Source organism: Podarcis tiliguerta, assembly GCF_965153285.1.
Source record: "Podarcis tiliguerta genome assembly, chromosome: 11".
In the NCBI taxonomy this organism is placed as follows: domain Eukaryota; kingdom Metazoa; phylum Chordata; class Lepidosauria; order Squamata; family Lacertidae; genus Podarcis; species Podarcis tiliguerta.
The window spans coordinates 33146494-33164389 of NC_139544.1; the positions used below are offsets into that span (position 1 = coordinate 33146494).

Here is a 17896-nt window from a genome sequence, read left to right on the forward strand (position 1 = left end):
CCTACTGAAGTCCATTTTTCAACATGTCTTGTAAATGGATTTATTTTTTTTATCTCATCCTGTGGACTTGTCCTCACCAGAGGTTACTGTGTGTTTGCAGCTGTTAACCTTCTCCTTTTTATTTGTGTAGTCCATATGACATTACTCTCAGACAACACCAGTCTTTATGCTTTTCCCCTGTAGATTTGGATTTACCCGATAACAGGGATCATCTGATAAATTGGGGGAAATTGCGGTCCAAATTGCTCCACAGATGGTTGCAGACTATTTGCTGCTCTCCTTTCTGTGTTCACTACTTCCTCAATGCTTTAATGCTGTGATCTTAACTATTTCTGGTGCACTCCTGAACAAATGATTTCCCCCCTTTATTTTGAACCCTCAGATTTGCCCAGAACCAGAAAACAATACAAGCAAACCACATTGAACAGAAATCTGAAAAGTGTGTGCTGAGAATTTACAATTGCTTTCCCTTCCTTTCCATCCTGCAAGTAAAGGTGCATCAGGAGCGTGGCAATGTTTGGCACGGTAGCATCAAAAAATTTGCTGGCAGATACATACTAATGTTTAATTGTTTTTAAATCATTGCTTTTTTGAATATAAGTTTTCAGCAGGGTGGAGTGTGGTATAGTTCCTAGCAAATATGCAACACAGATCTTTTGGCATCCAAGTTATTCTCCCCATTTTTATGCACAGAAGTGGCATTTAAATCTTACTTCAATACTGGTGAAGGAGCAGCTTTCTATGCCACACCTGAGGCCAGCAAGCTAGACTTAGGGGGTTATGCTCCTCCCTGCATTCCCACATTTGCTTAATGGTAGGACTGGGGCCTGAACAGATTCTTTGTTTCTTTTTCTTTCTTGCTATAGCTATTGGAATAAAAATAATTTAACCATAATGTCTTCAAGTAGAGGGATAAAATACAAAGAAGAGTGACAGTTTGATTATATAATGGGATAAGTAGGTTTGTCATGGAGGCAGCCATTCTGTCAAAACAGGTACACTCTGAAAAGCTGAAAAGGCTTATGGTGGGGTAGGACCACTGCAGCATCATTCTGGTGGAAACCGCTGATTGGGGACTGCTGCTTTTCAGGTTGGGTCTTAAAAGGTTTTCCATTTTAAAGGAGCCATTTGATGAAATATCAGCCACTGTAATAGCTGAAAGGCAGCTTAGCCTGCATGACAGCAGCAATTATATTGCAATATTGAGACACAGAAAAAAACAACAGTGGGATGAGAAACCTTACTTCCATTGCCCAGAATCCTGAAAATATGTGCCCAAGATGTGTTATTTTAGTTCAAATAGACAATAACGGCCACCAAACAGTCTCCACATTGTACCAGAACAATTTTTTACTCATTTATGGCACTGATATATAGGTATAGGCCTAGCAAATTGCTTAGGATCTTCTTATGAGACCACGCAGTTGTTAAGATTGCCACTTGGGGCCCAGATTTCTCCTGGGTCACTCCTACTAGTCAAAGGGGGGGGGGTGACTTTCTGAGCCCGCCCTTTCTCTTACAGTGCTTGTGCCCTATGCAAATCTTCTCCATAATATTGGGAGTCTCTCTAAAACATGGTGGGAGGAAGTGGTGCCCAACTAGCCAAGGTTGCCTCCCCTCCGAAGAATTTTATCCATTATGTGTAATTTCTATTACTGTTTTTAATTTACAAGCCAACTGGAAATATATATATATTTAATTTGCAAAGGTACAATAACAATCTTCCAAACGAAGAATTAACCCCCCCCCCACACACAAAGGACTTAAAAATGTGAAGATACCTTAAATTCCCATAGCAGAATGGAAGTTTAAACCAAGGTCCAACTAATCTTAGGTCCCAAACTATATAAAGGTAAAGGTAAAGGACCCGTGGATGGTTAAGTCCAGTCAAAGGCGACTAAGGGGTTGCGGCACTCATCTCGCTTTCAGGCCAAGGGAGCCTGTGGTTTGTCCACAGAAAGCTTTCTGGGTCATGTGGCCAGCATGACTAAAGCACTTCTGGCACAACGGAACACAGTGACAGAAACCAGAGTGCACGGAAACACCATTTACGGTACCTTTCCGCGACAGTGGTACCTACTTGCACTGGCGTGCTTTCGAACCGCTAGATAGGCAGGAGCTGGGACAGAGCAATGGGAGTTCATTTTGTCGTGGGGATTCGAACTGCTGACCTTCCGATCGGCAAGGCTCAGTGGTTTAGACCACAGTGCCACCCGCGACCCTAAACTACATCCATTAACTCAGATGAACCTGCACAAGCATGTTTTTAAACGTATTTTTGGGAAAGTTCATTCATACCCCTTGCATCCAAATTGTCTTAACTCAGGAGGGAAAACAGCTTTCTCTAGTATTGGGTCTCAGAGCTTGAAAGAAATCAAAACAAGTTTTGAACAGAGAGTACTGTAACAGGTGATTTTTCTAAAGTAGCTGTGAAGTGATTTTTCTCACTTTTTTAAATAACATTGTCCAGAGCCCTGAAAATATGTGCCTTTGAGAATGCAATATTTCATTTTATAGTAATAAAAAGGTACTATTAAAAATGTTGTTATACTATAGTTTATTAATTCACACACAATGCAGAATCAGACATTACTGAGGCATTAAGGCTCAATACCTATACATACATATGAGGAAGTAAGTGCCTAAAGATGATGGATATTGCAAAAAGCACTTCCCAAAGCAGGGCTCTAAGTGACCCACAACCAATGGATTCATCATATGTGCTTCAGCTCCTATGCATGCAAAATTTACATGCCAATGCTGTTTCTTTCTAAGGGTCACTGGCTCACAAAGGCTAAACACACAGGCTAACTCAATCAAATAAGAACGCTTTAAGCATGATATCAGGTCACATGAGACTCTGTGAAGGTGAATGTGTTTTTTTTAACGTGCCTAGAAGTTATTTTAAATCAAAATGTAAACCAAATGAATGCAGTGAAACTTGCTTCCAAGTAAATATGCTTAAGACTACTTTACACACACACACACACACACACACACACACACACGAGCAGAAAGGACTTTAATTCCATCTTCCACTCCTCCTCTTGGCAGCATTCCATACACCCTCAAGATCTGTTTCAGGGGTTGCAGGAAGGTTGAGGAAGGGATGTCCCACTGCATTAACAGAAGTTCACTCATGCAATGTTGGGTTCTGCACAATTTTGGCACAGATATGAACAGTTACTCAGTGATAATACTGTAATACACAGAAGTATAGGCAAATGGTATGCTACATAGAGAATTTACAGCATAGAGAATTTACACACAACATAATAATTCCATTAGAATGGAGGTTGCTTTTTGTTTTGTTTTTACACTCTACTTACAACATGGAGTTAGTCATACAAGGAAATTCACACAAGTAAAGTAAAACTTTCTGGTCTTCAAGTATAATTTTACCAATACATTCAAAAATACACTGCTTAGCTTCAGCAAAGTTGTGTGTTACCATGAAAGTGAGAAGTTTAAAGACCAGCAATGCAATTTCTAACAAATATTTAAATTTATATAGTTGTACATTTTGCAGAACAAGCTGTTTCTCAGACTCAACATACAAACCTATACTTATCTATTCTTTCTGTAAATTGCTTTGAGGTTTTATGACAATCAAGTGGTAATAAATCTTGTGAAATAAGTAAGATAAATACAGTGGTACCTCAGTTTAAGAACAACCCTGTTTATGAACTATTTGGTTTACGAACTCCGCAAAACCGGAAGTAGTGCCCCAATTTGCAAACTCGGTCTAAGAACAGAAGCTAAACGGTGGAAGGGCACCGGCAGCAGGAGGCCTCATTAGGGAAAGCACACCTCGGTTTAAGAATGGTCTCAATTTAAGAATGGACTTCCGGAACGGATTAAGTTCATAAACCGAGGTACCACTGTATGCTGAAGAAAGTCCCATTGATTTTAAGGAGGCTTTCTCCCTGGTACCTATGTGTAGAATTGCAGCATTAGCGATCCAAAGGACCATCAAAAAGGGGTTGAGTTAGTGCCAGGTACACTGACTGTTGGTGCCAGTGCCAAGTCTTACACCTGTCACTTCCACAGCCATTTTAAATCCAGATCATTGGCAGATAATGCCCTACTGATCAGAGGAAAACCTTTGACAGCTGAGAGAACACTTTAAATTCCTAGGAGACCAGATGAGGTCTCTGTTGTTTGTTTTTGTATCAGCTGTTCAGAATGCTAAAAAGAGCATTTAAAATGCATAAGCATCAACTTGTAGATGTGTGGAATTCTTCCAGCCATCAATAATATTTATAACAAGATCAAGGATTTGCCATTTCTTTGTCATGTGTTGCTTTTTCAATATGACTTCCACAAGATGAGAATTTCAATCTGTGGCACTTTTAAAACTTCTGAAGCAGAAAATTGTTTTCAATCAGAACAGTGGGAAATTTTAAGATAAACACTGCCTGTCCTCTTTTTGAAAACAAGACCAAAAAAATGCAAGCTTCATCGAGTATATGACGCTTGCTCAGTGTGGTTGCTGGAAAACAGAGCTGAGCAAGTGGCTACAGACTTTCCTAATGGAGTTTTCCTACTGGTGTCAGTAGCTTCATTTCTCATTTTCTTCTTGGAAACATTCATGGATCATAAACTGGGCCTGCAACAAAACACTGCAGGGCAAAATGCTGCTGTTGTTCGGGATTCCAGCCAACCAGCTTTGCCCTTTTCTAATATACTTTGTTCCATCCCCCATCCAACAGTCACTCAGCATTTAATTCCTACTCATCATGTTCAACTTCACTGGGCTGCCTTGAGGTTCCCCTTCCATCACGTTGTTCTGGAAGGATTTGGTTTGTACTTCTGAAAACCTTTGGGTTCCCCTGGAACCTGTTGTTGAAATTTTGGCTACAGAAGAAGTGGTACTTGGGCAACTGAGGTTGATAAAAGTGTGTATTGGAGGCAAGGAAACTATGTCCCTTCAGGTGAAATTAGATTCAGTTCACATGAATTCTGATGAGAATTTTTCAATCCATAAATGTGGAGAGCTGAATTTTAGACTGATGAAAAGGAGAAACTAAGAGAAGCTAAATGGAATCCTTCCATCCCTATAACTGATACTGGACCATGATGGCTGCGGCTGATGGAACTGGAATCCAATAACATCTGGAAGGTGCCTGGTGTACATTGTATTATATTCTGCTGTTTACACAGAGACTCACTACAAGCTGAGTGGATGGGAGAACGAACTTTATTCTGCACAGAGTAACAAGCTTCTCCAGCCAGGCCACAACTCTAACTCTCCAGGAGCTGGCCTCCTGGGTCGCAGCTACTTTTCTTAAAGGGGGCTCATGCCAGATATTTAGTTGATAATGGATACCCTACATATATGACTACGTTAACCTGCACTGCACATAGTTGTGTACCATAAATTCTGAGCTTCCACAAAAAGCCACAGCAGAGGTCTTCCAGAAGACATGCATGCCCCTGGGCATTTCAGGTATACCAGATAATGTAATACTCTCATAACTTTTCTCCTACTCTGGCTCTGGCACTGAAAAGACAATCTGAAGGGAAAATTTTTTATCAGACTGTATCATTTTGAGCTGTTCCTGAAGCACAGATGAAAAACGGAAACAAAAGACAGCTGTTTTCATTCCTCACAATCTCTCCACCATTTGACAAAGCTTCAAGTACTCCAAGTTTCTCTTGTGCTTTTGCCCGAATGTTGGCATCATCTGGGACTGCAACATCTATTGGCCAGACAGACCTATTTTCCATGTTGCTGTAGATAATTTCTGGTCCACTGAAGACGATAGTCCGGTTATTGTGTATGTTACTTTCCCACGGGTGCTTTACTATTATTGTGCTGCTGTTTTTCATGACCCCTGGAAAAAAAACAGCATAGAAGTGGGGCTCAGCAGCAGCCCAAAACTGTGGGGTTAATATTCATGAATTGTATCTGGACAATCGCACACTTATGGTGCCAGCTATATATTGCACCCTTATTTTTCCCAATGATGCCAACATTAACTCTGGTTTTCAGCTATGCTCTCTTAATACTGTAGAAATGCATGCTAAAGAAAATGGTCTTACCTTGTCGTATAAAAGTTTGGCTGGTGTCCAATAATATATCACAACCCTCTACTATCATTCTTTCTATTGCCAGATTTTTCCGTATGTTTTCTGTGTCACTCACTTCATCATGCATCACTCTGTTGCAAAGAGAAAAGGGAATGTTCAGCTTCAAGAAATGACGTGCATGCATAAAGCAAATATAGCTTTCCCATACCTTATTATCTTCATCATGAGCAACTCTCTGCCAAGTCCCACCCTGTGAGGCTAGCTAGGTGATGGCTAGAAAGTCTTTTTAGCATTGGAACTTGCATATGAAATGCTTTCTCTGAAGAAGCTTGTCTAGTGTCCTTTTAGGTAAAGGTAAAGGGAACCCTGACCATTAGGTCCAGTCGTGGCCGACTCTGGGTTTGTGGCGCTCATCTCGCTTTATTAGCCGAGGGAGCCAGCGTACAGCTTCCGGGTCATGTGGCCAGCATGACTCAGCCGCTTCTGGAGAACCAGAGCTGCGCACGGAAACGCCATTTACCTTCCCGCCAGAGTGGTACCTGTTTATCTAATTGCACTTTGACGTGCTTTCGAACTGCTAGGTTGGAATGAGCAGGGACCGAGCAACAGGAGCTCACCGCGTCGCAGGGATTTGAACCGCCAACCTTCTGATCAGCAAGTCCTAGGCTCTGTGGTTTAACCCACAGCGCCACCCACGTCCTAGTGTCCTTTTAGCACCACTCAAAGGCTTTTAAAATATAAATTTCCTTTGTACTGCAGCATGTTGTACACCTAGTTTGTTTTTCCAGGTTGGCATGTTTGGTTATATTCCTGTGTTTTAGGTGGATTTATTCTTGAATTACTTATTATTATAGCTTTATTCTCTTAGGCAATGCTCTGTTTCCACCACTGGAGGTAATATGCTTCTGAATGTCAGTTGCTGGGAATCACAAGTGGGGAGACTCAGACTATTTAAATTCGGCTCAAGACCAAAATAAAATAAAATAAACCCCTATCAGTAATTTAGGCGCAACTATGCTTACACAATGCAATGCTGGCCTTTGAGTGGTCTCTTAAAAGTTAAATTCAGCTCTCTGGAGACACTGCATGTTTATTTTTGCTGTGCCCAAAGATACAATAATTCAATCTTTTGAAAATAACACATTGATTTTGTAATCCACAGTTTCCGTTTTAGCCTCATATTCGTAGAACAAAAGGAGTCTCACCTTGAAAGCTCTTCTAGCTTAGATTTAGCAAATTCAAGGCTTTTTCTTTCTACGTGCTCATGCGGTGTGTGAGCCAGAAGTTCATGGAGGGTTATTATGTATCTAGGAATCTAAAGATGGGTGAAAGGGATTATCAGCAAATTTATATTTAAAAGCACACTTGGTCTTGAAATAATAAAAAAATGAACATTTAAAAAGAAAATTGTTTTTTAATTCTTTGCATTTATTTTCTTCTATCAGCATAAACTCACTCAACTAAAATATTTTCTACATTAAGAAGAAATCTGCAGGATAAATAAGTAACTTGAAAAACTATCAGTAGCCCCAATTCAGTAGCAGAGATTCTGTCTTCCAGATGTGCAGTGAATGCAGATGCACCCCAGTCTACACCATACTGTTCATCTAGGCCTCTTTAACTGCCAGGAGGTGAATGTGGATGCATAGTCCCATCTAGACCCATTAGTTTTTACATAGAATTAGTTGCCTGGATGTCAAGCCGAATAGAGGCCTTCCTTTCCAGTTGTTCAACTAGTCTTAAATGTGTTTAACATGCAAAACCGATATGTCTATCATGAAGCCCATCAATCTCAGGCTACCAAAACACTTTATCCCATGATAAAATGAAAATCCTGGAGTAGGTTTGTATAAGGCTGACAAATAATGGCTGCATTTGGATTTAATGCTGAAAATTAAATCATGAAAACACACCTCAGTGCACCTTGGGCTTGTACACTCTTTCCCTGCCCTCCTCATGAGGAAGAGACTGGAAGCTTTCACTTTAATTTCAGACTAACTGAAGTGCATCATATTTTCTGGACCTTAATCTGTGGTTAATCTGAACTATAATTTATGGAAACATGCCAGCTCCATAAGGTATTGCCTGAAGTTGTCTTGTTTCAGCAAAGTATAGTTAAGATTAACCACAGTTTGTCTGGATTTCAATGACACAAAAAACTGCAGTTAATTTGAAACAGAAATAAAAGCTTCCATCTCTTCCTTGGGGATACACTAGAGGAGGCATGGGGCAGTAGGTAAGACTGAAGCTTAGTTGAGTTCATTCTTATACAGTGGAACCTCAGTGTCAAACGAAATCTGTTCCTGAAGACCGTTTGACTTCCAAAATGTTCGACAACCGAGGAGCAATAGGCAGTCGGCAATTTCAGTGGAGAAAACTGAGAGACTCGTCTCAGAAGCCGTTCAACTTCCGAGGTGTGTTTGAAAATGGAAGCTATTACTTGTGGGTTTTCGGCGTTCGAAAACCGAAACATTTGGCATCCAAGATGCTCGAAAACCTCCTGCCAGTTGGATCACTGCTGCGTTTCCGTGTGTGTGTGCAGCTACAAGATCAAGGTGCAAATGCAGTAGCAGAGCTGATCCAAAGTGCCCACTGGTCCATTGGTACTGTGCCAACCTTGCCGCCGCCTCATTTCTCTCTATCTTGGTATGCCACTGACCGGAGGTCAGGTGAGCCCCACAGTTCTGCCCCACCATCTGCTACTGCTTAAAGCTGACAATGTAGCATAGAAACCTATATTCCTCCAAACATAAAAGAAACACTTTAGTCCCCTGATTCTACACTTATTTCTGCAGGCTGCTTTTCCCAGGCTAATTCCCTGTTCCTCCAAGAAGAGCCTGTCTTTGCACTTTATTTTTCTTTAGGTTTACAACAGTGACTGAAGACTTGTGTTTGCTGCTGCTTTCTGCTGCTAGGGTTTATTGACAGAATGAGACAGTGAGCATGTCTAGTGCCTAGTTTCTAGGTGGATTCAGAGGTCTTGATGCGAGTTTTACATAAGTGTGTGCATTTTTTTAAAAAAAACATGACTTGAATTTGCAGGAACTGCTTTTCTTCACTGTCAGCATTCAGACTGCATGTGCTATAATTAACAGATTTTAATTTAATTTGATAGCAGAAAATTTCATTTACGACACAACCACTGGATATAGGAACAAATAATTAAAAACAAAAACAAAATGTCTTCAAAAATATATTGAACAAAAAGTATTAAAAGCTCTTTCGAATTCTGACTGTAATATAAAAGGTTGTTATGCTCAAGACCCTTCCACCAGATAAAATATACAGCTATAGAGATGTTGTTTGCAGATGACTCAACCTTGACAGCACACTCCAAGGAAGCTCTATAGAGACTCATCAACCATTTTGCCCAAGCCTGCATGGAGTTCAGCCTCACCATCAGCCTGACAAAGACCAACACTCTGGGACAGGACGTTGTCAGCACTCCACACATCAGAACTGGTGACCACAGACTTGAAGTAGTAGATGATTTTGTCTATCTGGGTTCCACCACAACAAGCAACCATTCCATCAAATCTGACCTAGAAAAGTGAATTGGCAAGGCAGACATGCCCAAAAGGTAAGGGAAAATGTGGTGCTAATGACCAATACCAAGATGAAGGTCTATCAGGCGTGTGTTGAGCACTCTACTTTATGCAAGTGAGTTGTAGGCAACTTACAACCACCAGGAGTGATGCAGCAATGCCTTTCCACATGTGCTGCGCCAGGACGATTTTGTGCATCACCTGGCAGTATAGAGTCTCAAATAAAGATGTGCTTTCCCAAGTCCACATTCCCATCTTGCTCATAGCCCTGACTCAGCGACGTCTACACTGGCTTTGTCACATACACAGAATGGAAGATGGCAAGTTCCCCAAAAGCTTCAGGTACTTGGCCTGCCGGCACACCAACTCTTTGTGTTACAAAAATGTCTGCAAATGTGACATAAAGGCTGGTAACCTTAACCCCGCCATATGGTTATAAGCCTTGCAGACGATCACAGTACCTGGAGACAAGACAGTCAGGTTGTCCACAGCAGTAACCAGAGGAGGAATGACTGCTGGGAGGAGCGCAGAGAAAAGAAACGCCATGGTGCACCTGTAGCATCAAAACAGGACACCTTCTGTACTGGCTCACTTGCAACAAAACACGTCCCTTTTGTATCAGCCTCTACAGCCACGGCAGGTGCTGTAACTCTCCAATGGTTTTACTTTACCCCCAAAGGCGCACTCTTCCTTTGCCTCCCAAGACAGATGGATGCCAACAACAACCAACAACCAATCTGCTAGAGCAACAGCCATTAGTATTACTAACCAAATGATATAAGTAGTGTTTATAACATGCACAAAACCACTGTAACAACAAAAATACCTGAAACATGGGGTAAGTAAGGAATGTCTCGAGCATTCTGCCCTCGCAGGCAGGGTTGGCTTCATACTGCTTCAAAAGTTTGTCAAAATCTCTGTTCTGCTTGCAGTTTGCAAGGACCTGTAGACTATATTGATGATTCCGAACAAATTCTTGATAAATATTCAGCATTGGCAGCAGGATATCAAATAAATCAGCTATACAGAACAAAGGGAAAAGTAAATTGTTGCTGCCATCCACTTTTTTTCATAGGTCACATTTAGAAATAAAACAGAACATTAAGTGCAAATTATCTACATCCAAAATTGCAAAATCTGAAATCCTAACAAGGAATAGTGTTACCACCTTTCCTCTCTTGACAGAAGTTGTATACTTTAAACAGTGGAACTGATATGCAGAGACCTTCCTAAAATGGTTATATCTTCTGAAAAACACACTTGACATCTGCAAAGAGAGGATGCAATTGCTCCTAATATCCCCATATGGCCATGCAAAAATAATTATGGCCTAGTGAAGAGCACTTACCTAAAATTAAAGTAGGCCAGTTTGCTATTCTTGCTTTTAATCCTTGATGAAATATTTCATGAAGAAACATTATAGTCTCACTGCGAAGAAATAAAAGTTGGAACAATAAACAAAAGTTGGACTCTGTCATTAGAAGATATTCTTTGAACATTACTGCATAAATAGCTATAGTTCAAAACATCTGGAAGAAGTGGGTTGTAATTTTTTTATCAAATAAACAAAAGTATGTTACTGACTAACTTTTGGACCTCATCTATGTAGCATGATTTATTTATTTTTTATTTTCGGGGGCAGGGAAAGATTTTTTGCCTTCAAGAAGGCAAAAGATCTACACTTCTACCTGAATCTTTTTAAAAAGAAAAAAAGAAAAAAGCTGTGACTGAAATACTCTGAAGAAGAAAGTTGGGAAATTGCCAAAGCTGGATTTACTTCATTCCATCATAATGGAACAAGATTTACAAAATACATCAAATACTTGTTTTATCCAAGCTATGCTTATCTGCGAGTAAATCTCATTGAACTCAATTCTAAAGATGTACCCGATTGCACTGTGATTACATTCTACAGTACTGCTGCTTTATCTTTAACTTTATTGTATTTGTTTTATTTCTCTTTACCCGTTTTTTAAACTGCCCTTTGTATACATTCATATTTGATGATGAAAGAGGTCTGGACATATTTTAATTAAGTAATTAAATATATAAACACATGGGGTACCTGTTGAGGAATACACTACTGACGTCATCATGGCTAATTGGTGGTTTCTTTGAACTTGCAGCCATTCTTAACGGCCTTAGAAAACAATTCACAAGGATGTAAAGCTGATGTACGTATTCAGATTCAGCCTCAACCATGTTGAAAACGATCTGATTTCTCTTTCGCATACTTTCTGCATGTGGAGAACAAATGTAATCCTGGACAATTGTCTTCCATTTTCTTCTACACAACCAACCTCGCATAAAACTCTGAACCTGGTAATTCAACAAAAGAAGAACACATTCTTAATGGCCTTTGAAGTGTGTGTGTGTGTGTGTGTGTGTGTGTGTGTGTGTGTGTAGCTTCTTCTTCTTCTTCTTGCACCTCTGCAATCTTCAGACATTGCTGTGAGCAGGGGAGTAAACTTTGTACACATGTACACCTTTGTAGATGGGGACGCGGGTGGCACTGTGGGTAAAACCTCAGCGCCTAGGACTTGCCGATCGCATGGTCGGCGGTTCGAATCCCCGCGGCAGGGTGCGCTGCCGTCGCTCGGTCCCAGCGCCTGCCAACCTAGCAGTTCGAAAGCACCTCCGGGTGCAAGTAGATAAATAGGGACCGCTTACCAGCAGGAAGGTAAACGGCGTTCTGTGTGCTGCGCTGGCTTGCCAGATGCAGCTTGTCACGCTGGCCACGTGACCCGGAAGTGTCTGCGGACAGCGCTGGCTCCCGGCCTCTAGAGTGAGATGAGCGCACAACCCTAGAGTCTGGCAAGACTGGCCCGTACGGGCAGGGGTACCTTTACCTTTACACCTTTGTATGGAAAAAATCCTTATATGTAGATGGGTAGAACTCTCCATCAATGTAATTGTAGGCAGGTGGGTAAAGCAGTACCATTAGAGCCGTGAGAAGGCCATGCAGAAGGAGAAGCCTAACAGCAATGCTAATCAACTGCACATCCACAAATTCCCTGGTGCTGATGGGTTAATTATGCTATTCCCGCCCCGATGTACATCCGTTGGGAGGTGGGATCAGCCATTAATTAGCATGCAGAGCTTAGGCTCCAATGAATACCGCCACCATTATCATGGGTGGGCAAGTGACTAGGAGCAGTAGGCACAGAAGCAGTGCTGTGAGAGCTTCCATATGTCCCAGTTCGCTGTATGCTGGTGCCAGGCATGGTTGCCTTACACCAAGTCAAACCAATAGTCCTTTTAGTTCAGTACTGCCTATGATAACTCATTCCAGCAGTTCAGACAGCAGTCCTTTCCAGCCCTACTTGGACTGAACCAGGGAATTTTTTGCATATGCAAAGCATTTACTCTTCCACTGAGCTACAGTGTCAAATACAGAGCAATGCACACATATCTGTGGATTGGGCTAGATGAAGTAAAATCATAAGGAAAAGAAATCTTAATTAAAGTGGCTTGAAAACACAATGGTCAGTAAACCTTTTTCAAGCAGTTTATACTGGGTAACGTGATATGCACTGTACATACATCTACCCCAATTCACCATTATCTGCCTGCTCGACTAAATAGTATACTTCAGATATTAGGTGATCTTGCTGCAGTTTTAAAATTCAACACATACTGAGCTGAATGGAAGTCTTACGCATAATAAATTATTTCTTCTAATTCAAAGAAAGGTGTTGACAAATTATTTTATAAACTCTTTTCCATTTAAACAGAAATTTACCTTTTTGATTTTCTTAATATCAGGATCTTCTTCTTCTTGGTTGCCTTGATAAGGTCGCATTCGTTCTTTTGTTTTGTTAAGAGCTACAATCTGTTAAAAGAAATAAAATAAGAAAAGCCCATGACTGTTAGGGTTTTCTACTCAGAATTCTCAGTTCCGGAATCTAACTTGAGACTTCAATACCCTTAATTTCCAGATCTTTGAGGCTTCTTAGGCTTGCGTTACTCTAGGGTAGGTGTGCACAACCTGTGATCTATGAAGCCCCACATACCATAGCAGTCACCAGGACATCTGTGGTCTCTGGCTGCCTGAGACTGTAAAAACAGGACTTAGCACTTAGCAGGCCACAACAGGTGGCTAGTAGGATGCATTTTAGCTTGGTGGATAAGAACATGTAAATTCTTGCTTTAGGAAAATGAAATAGAATACCATGCTACACGACTTTTTAAAAAAAAATGGCAAAGAGTAAAATAAAATTGCATTATTCTGTTGCAGTTTTAAAAGTCTGCATCATTAATGAAGATTACGGATGAAGTCAGGAAAATTATCAGGCAAGGAAATCTAAGTCTACATACTCAGTGGTGATTACTTCACAATTAACCTAAGGTTCAATTCATTCACATAATAATTTAAGGGTTGTTGGTTTTTTTGGGGGGGAAACATTGACTCAAAAGGGAAGTACAGTGGTGCCTCGCAAGACGAAAAGAATCCGTTCCGCGAGTCTCTTCGTCTTGCGGTTTTTTCGTCTTGCGAAGCAAGCCCATTAGCGGATTAGCGCTATTAGCGCTATTGGCAGTTTAAGGGCTATTAACGGCTTTTTAAGGCTTAAGGGATTAGCGGTTTAGCTGCTAAAAGGCTATTAGCAGCTTAGCGCTTCAGAAAAAGGGGTTTTGGAGCGGGAAAAAACCTCAAAAATTTTCGGCATTTTCGTCTTGCGAAGCAAGCCCATAGGGAAATTCGTCTTGTGAAGCGCCTCTGAAAACGGAAAACCCTTTCGTCTTGCGGGTTTTCCGTCTTGCGAGGCATTCGTCTTGCGGGGCACCACTGTAGATTGCATTCCTAATATATAAATTGGCTCATAAAGGTTATGATAAAATGTAACCTGCACATCATATCGGAACATACCTCTGATTTAAGCCTTTCAATTTCTGTGTCTTGGTCTTCAAGCTGATGTCGTAACTGATTGGCTGAAATCTTTTCTGTCTCTACAATCTGAACTAGATGAATATATTTTTGCATTAAAACTTCCCGCTCAATCAGGATATCTGAATAGCTGCAAAGAGGTAAAAAGGGGAGGGTTGATGTTTTATTTAGCAGAATGCCCATCACAATCTGTATTAATTATCGTAGGTGGCACATTTAAGTTGAAGAAGAAAACAGTACTTCTGAAAATATTACATTAAACGGAGAGGAAAACAGACTACATCTCTCCTACTCTAGCATAGTGTCAAGATATATGCTTGGAGGAAATTGATTATCTGTATCAGGCTCCCATCCCTAAACAAAATGACAGCAACTCGTGCTAAAAATTAAGGGAAATATCTTTATTCAAGCTAGTAACAGACTCAGGAGCAAGGTCCAGAAGTCAAGATTCCTAGGCAAGAGGTTTATAACCAAATAGCAGCTACAGTGGTATCCCAACAGTAGACACCCCTTCCTGCCAAGATTTTAAAAATGAGTTGGGGCAAGTTCACTCATGGGACTCTCTCATTCTAAGAGTTATGTATGTGTTGTCTAGGTGGGTGCACCTGATTCCACCTATTAATTTAAATTAATAAAAGATTGGTAACCTCTATTTCCCTCCAAAACCCCTAATTAAAAGACTGGCACAATATCAGTACATTCAATGATGAATGCCTGTAAAAGTGTGAGGTGACTCCCCCTTGCAGAAAATAATGGGAAGGCCTTTAGGATGTGGGGCTCTAAAACACAACCAAGTTGTTAAGAACTGATGCAAGACATTGCTCTCGAGGTCTCCGGCTTTCTGGCAGAGACATTGCCCTTAAGGCACGTGAGCAATTCAATAGAATCAGTGCTGAAATCCTTTGCCTGGCTGTTGGACAAGGTGCACACAGAACACTGTAGGATGGAGCAATATCACCTTCTGCACAGAAACATTCTATTTCTGCATGGGTTATTTTCCAATCAGCAGATTATTTCACTTCCTCACACTTTTGCCTGCTTGAGAGGAACAGCTCTGCTCCAGAAAAAGCAATATAAAGCAACGAATTAACAGCACAATCTTATACATGTCTACTCAGAAGTATGTCCCAAGGTCTGCTCAGGACTAGCCTAAACTGAGTATTCTAATTTTTTATCCCTTTTCTTGCTTTGCAATAATCATTTTTAAAACACTTTATAATATAGATTTGAGATCTTTAAAAGGTCGACTCATTCCTATCCATATAATTCTGAAACTATGAATAAGCTATTTATTATGATCTAACAGTATTCTATCTACTCCAAGGCAGAAGCTGGGAACAGCTATTAAATTTGGTTGCTGGCTTGGAAAAGAAATTCAGATTAAACCTAAAATTATAAGAGATCATTTTGAGCTGTTTGAAGACAACAAAGGACGGCTTGAGATTTCTTACCATGATCATCACCCACATTTTATAAACTACACTATGTTTCCATGCTCATGAAAACAATTAGCTACTCATCATCTCCTGATTTCACCCAGAGCTTACATCCTTTTCCCTCAGTGAAGACAGCTTTTATTTTACATCCCAGAGAAGAGAGGCATTGACATGACACATAACCATGTTGTCTGTAACTCTCAAATGATCTTATTGTTGTAATGTTACCAGAACAGTATAGGAACAGGAAGACAGGAGAAATCAGTAACATTTTCCCCTTACTGTAAAACACAGACCTAAACAGTGAACCACAGTATGGCCAGGTATCAGTGAGGTGTAAGGAGATTCAAAGAAATGCTGGCCACCAAAAGCTCAGTGCTATCAACCAAGACCTAATAGTGGCTGATTGCCTACATAGGAAGAAGTGGCTACAGTCCATGCTTTCAGCATTTCTCATGTCCTGACTGAAAGGAGTGCAAGAGATTCTCTTCCCTCACAATTTGATTGGCGGGAAGTATGTTGACCAAAGTAATGCATTCCAACTCCATCCATTTGAATCGTGTTGCCAGTGAAGTATGTGCTAAAAGAATTATCCCACACTTGTTTAATAAAGAATGCTTCTCCAAATCACTGTACAGGCATTAGAAGTTCCCTCCACTACCGGCAAGACCTCGTCTTCTGAAATAGCCCATTCTCCTTTGGCCTGCCATCTTACTTGCATCATGTTCTCTTAATATAGCATATCACATTATTAGTGCCACAGCTCAAGCCAAAAGTTGTTAGCCACCATGACAGGCAGAGCAGTGAATCATACTGGGGCAATGAAAGGAAAATTACTACTGTATGGAAGTGTCTATGGACTTATATGTAGGATATAGTGACTTACTGTATAGAAGTATCAGAGGGATGAGAGTTTTGCATACTTCCTGATAAGTGATGGTGGGAATAAACTGTCTCCAGAGGATCAAACTGCATGTTGTTTGCTACAAAGCTGTGCCTTTAAGTGCAAAGGTTTCCAGAGTGACATTAGCCCATTGCTCCCACCATGCGCCTGTAATTTGCATTGTGGAAAAAAATCATCTGCTTTAAGGGGATCTTATTTCTGAAAGAGATTGCAAGGCCAGGACTAGGGCTATGGGGGGCAATCCCCCAACCCACCATGCTAGAGTCCCTATCTGGAACAGTCTTCCTGCATGTGGTAAAAAACAACAAAACTCTGCCCTTCAAGGCATGGGCTGTACTGTGTAGTTTGACCCTCAGGACAACTCCAGACTTTTTGTATCAGGAGAAGAAGGAAGAAGATCAGTGGCAGGTAATGGTATTGTTGTGTGATCTGCGGAGTCCAGAATAGTACAAGAGAGAAGGAAGTAAATTTTTCCTCAGTAAACAAAAGGAGTGCTTGACTAGGTAGAGACTGTAAGTGGAGGTTTCATACCTGGCTTGGTGAATAGCCTCTACCCATTCTTCCCCGTCTGCTTCCTCCTCACAACGGAGCTCAAGTGGCTTCTGTCCTTCATGACCAAAGAGGACGGTAAAATAGTACTGCGAAACATAAAAGAAAGTCTTTTAATGTAATAAATACATACAACAGTGCCTGAGCTATAAACGTTCAGTTTTATTGTTAAATAAATAACTCGGAAAACCTAACCAACACAAACAACTGAAAACTGGTTCAGGATTAAAACATTATAAATTAAGATCATAGGAAGAGTCCTATTGGGTCAGATGAAAGGCCTACCTAGTTGAGCATTCTGTCTCTTACAATGTCCAGTCAGATGCCTTTGGGCAGCCCCCAAGCAGGGCATGAGGGGAAGAGTCCTCTCTTCTGTTGTTTCTCAGCAGCTGGTATTCAAAGGCATAGTGCCTCTGATAATTGGGAGGTAGCTATCAAGATTAGTAGCCAGTGATCTGACTTGTCCTCCATGAATTTGCCTAATCATATTTTTAAAGCTACAGAAGTTGGTGGCCATCATCACATCTTGTGGCAACTCATTTCA

The 17896-nt window shown here is 40.8% G+C and overlaps 1 protein-coding gene across 1 annotated transcript in view; it reads right to left on the bottom strand.

Moving 5' to 3' along the window:
• RASGRF2 (Ras protein specific guanine nucleotide releasing factor 2) overlaps positions 1 to 17896 on the bottom strand; it is an 81895-nt gene that overhangs the window by 38848 nt on the left and 25151 nt on the right. The window contains 8 exon segments of the mRNA XM_083404617.1: positions 6046 to 6164; positions 7239 to 7348; positions 10405 to 10598; positions 10927 to 11006; positions 11644 to 11897; positions 13321 to 13410; positions 14446 to 14593; positions 17335 to 17441. Of these exon segments, the coding sequence (XP_083260743.1) occupies positions 6046 to 6164; positions 7239 to 7348; positions 10405 to 10598; positions 10927 to 11006; positions 11644 to 11897; positions 13321 to 13410; positions 14446 to 14593; positions 17335 to 17441 (1102 nt within the window).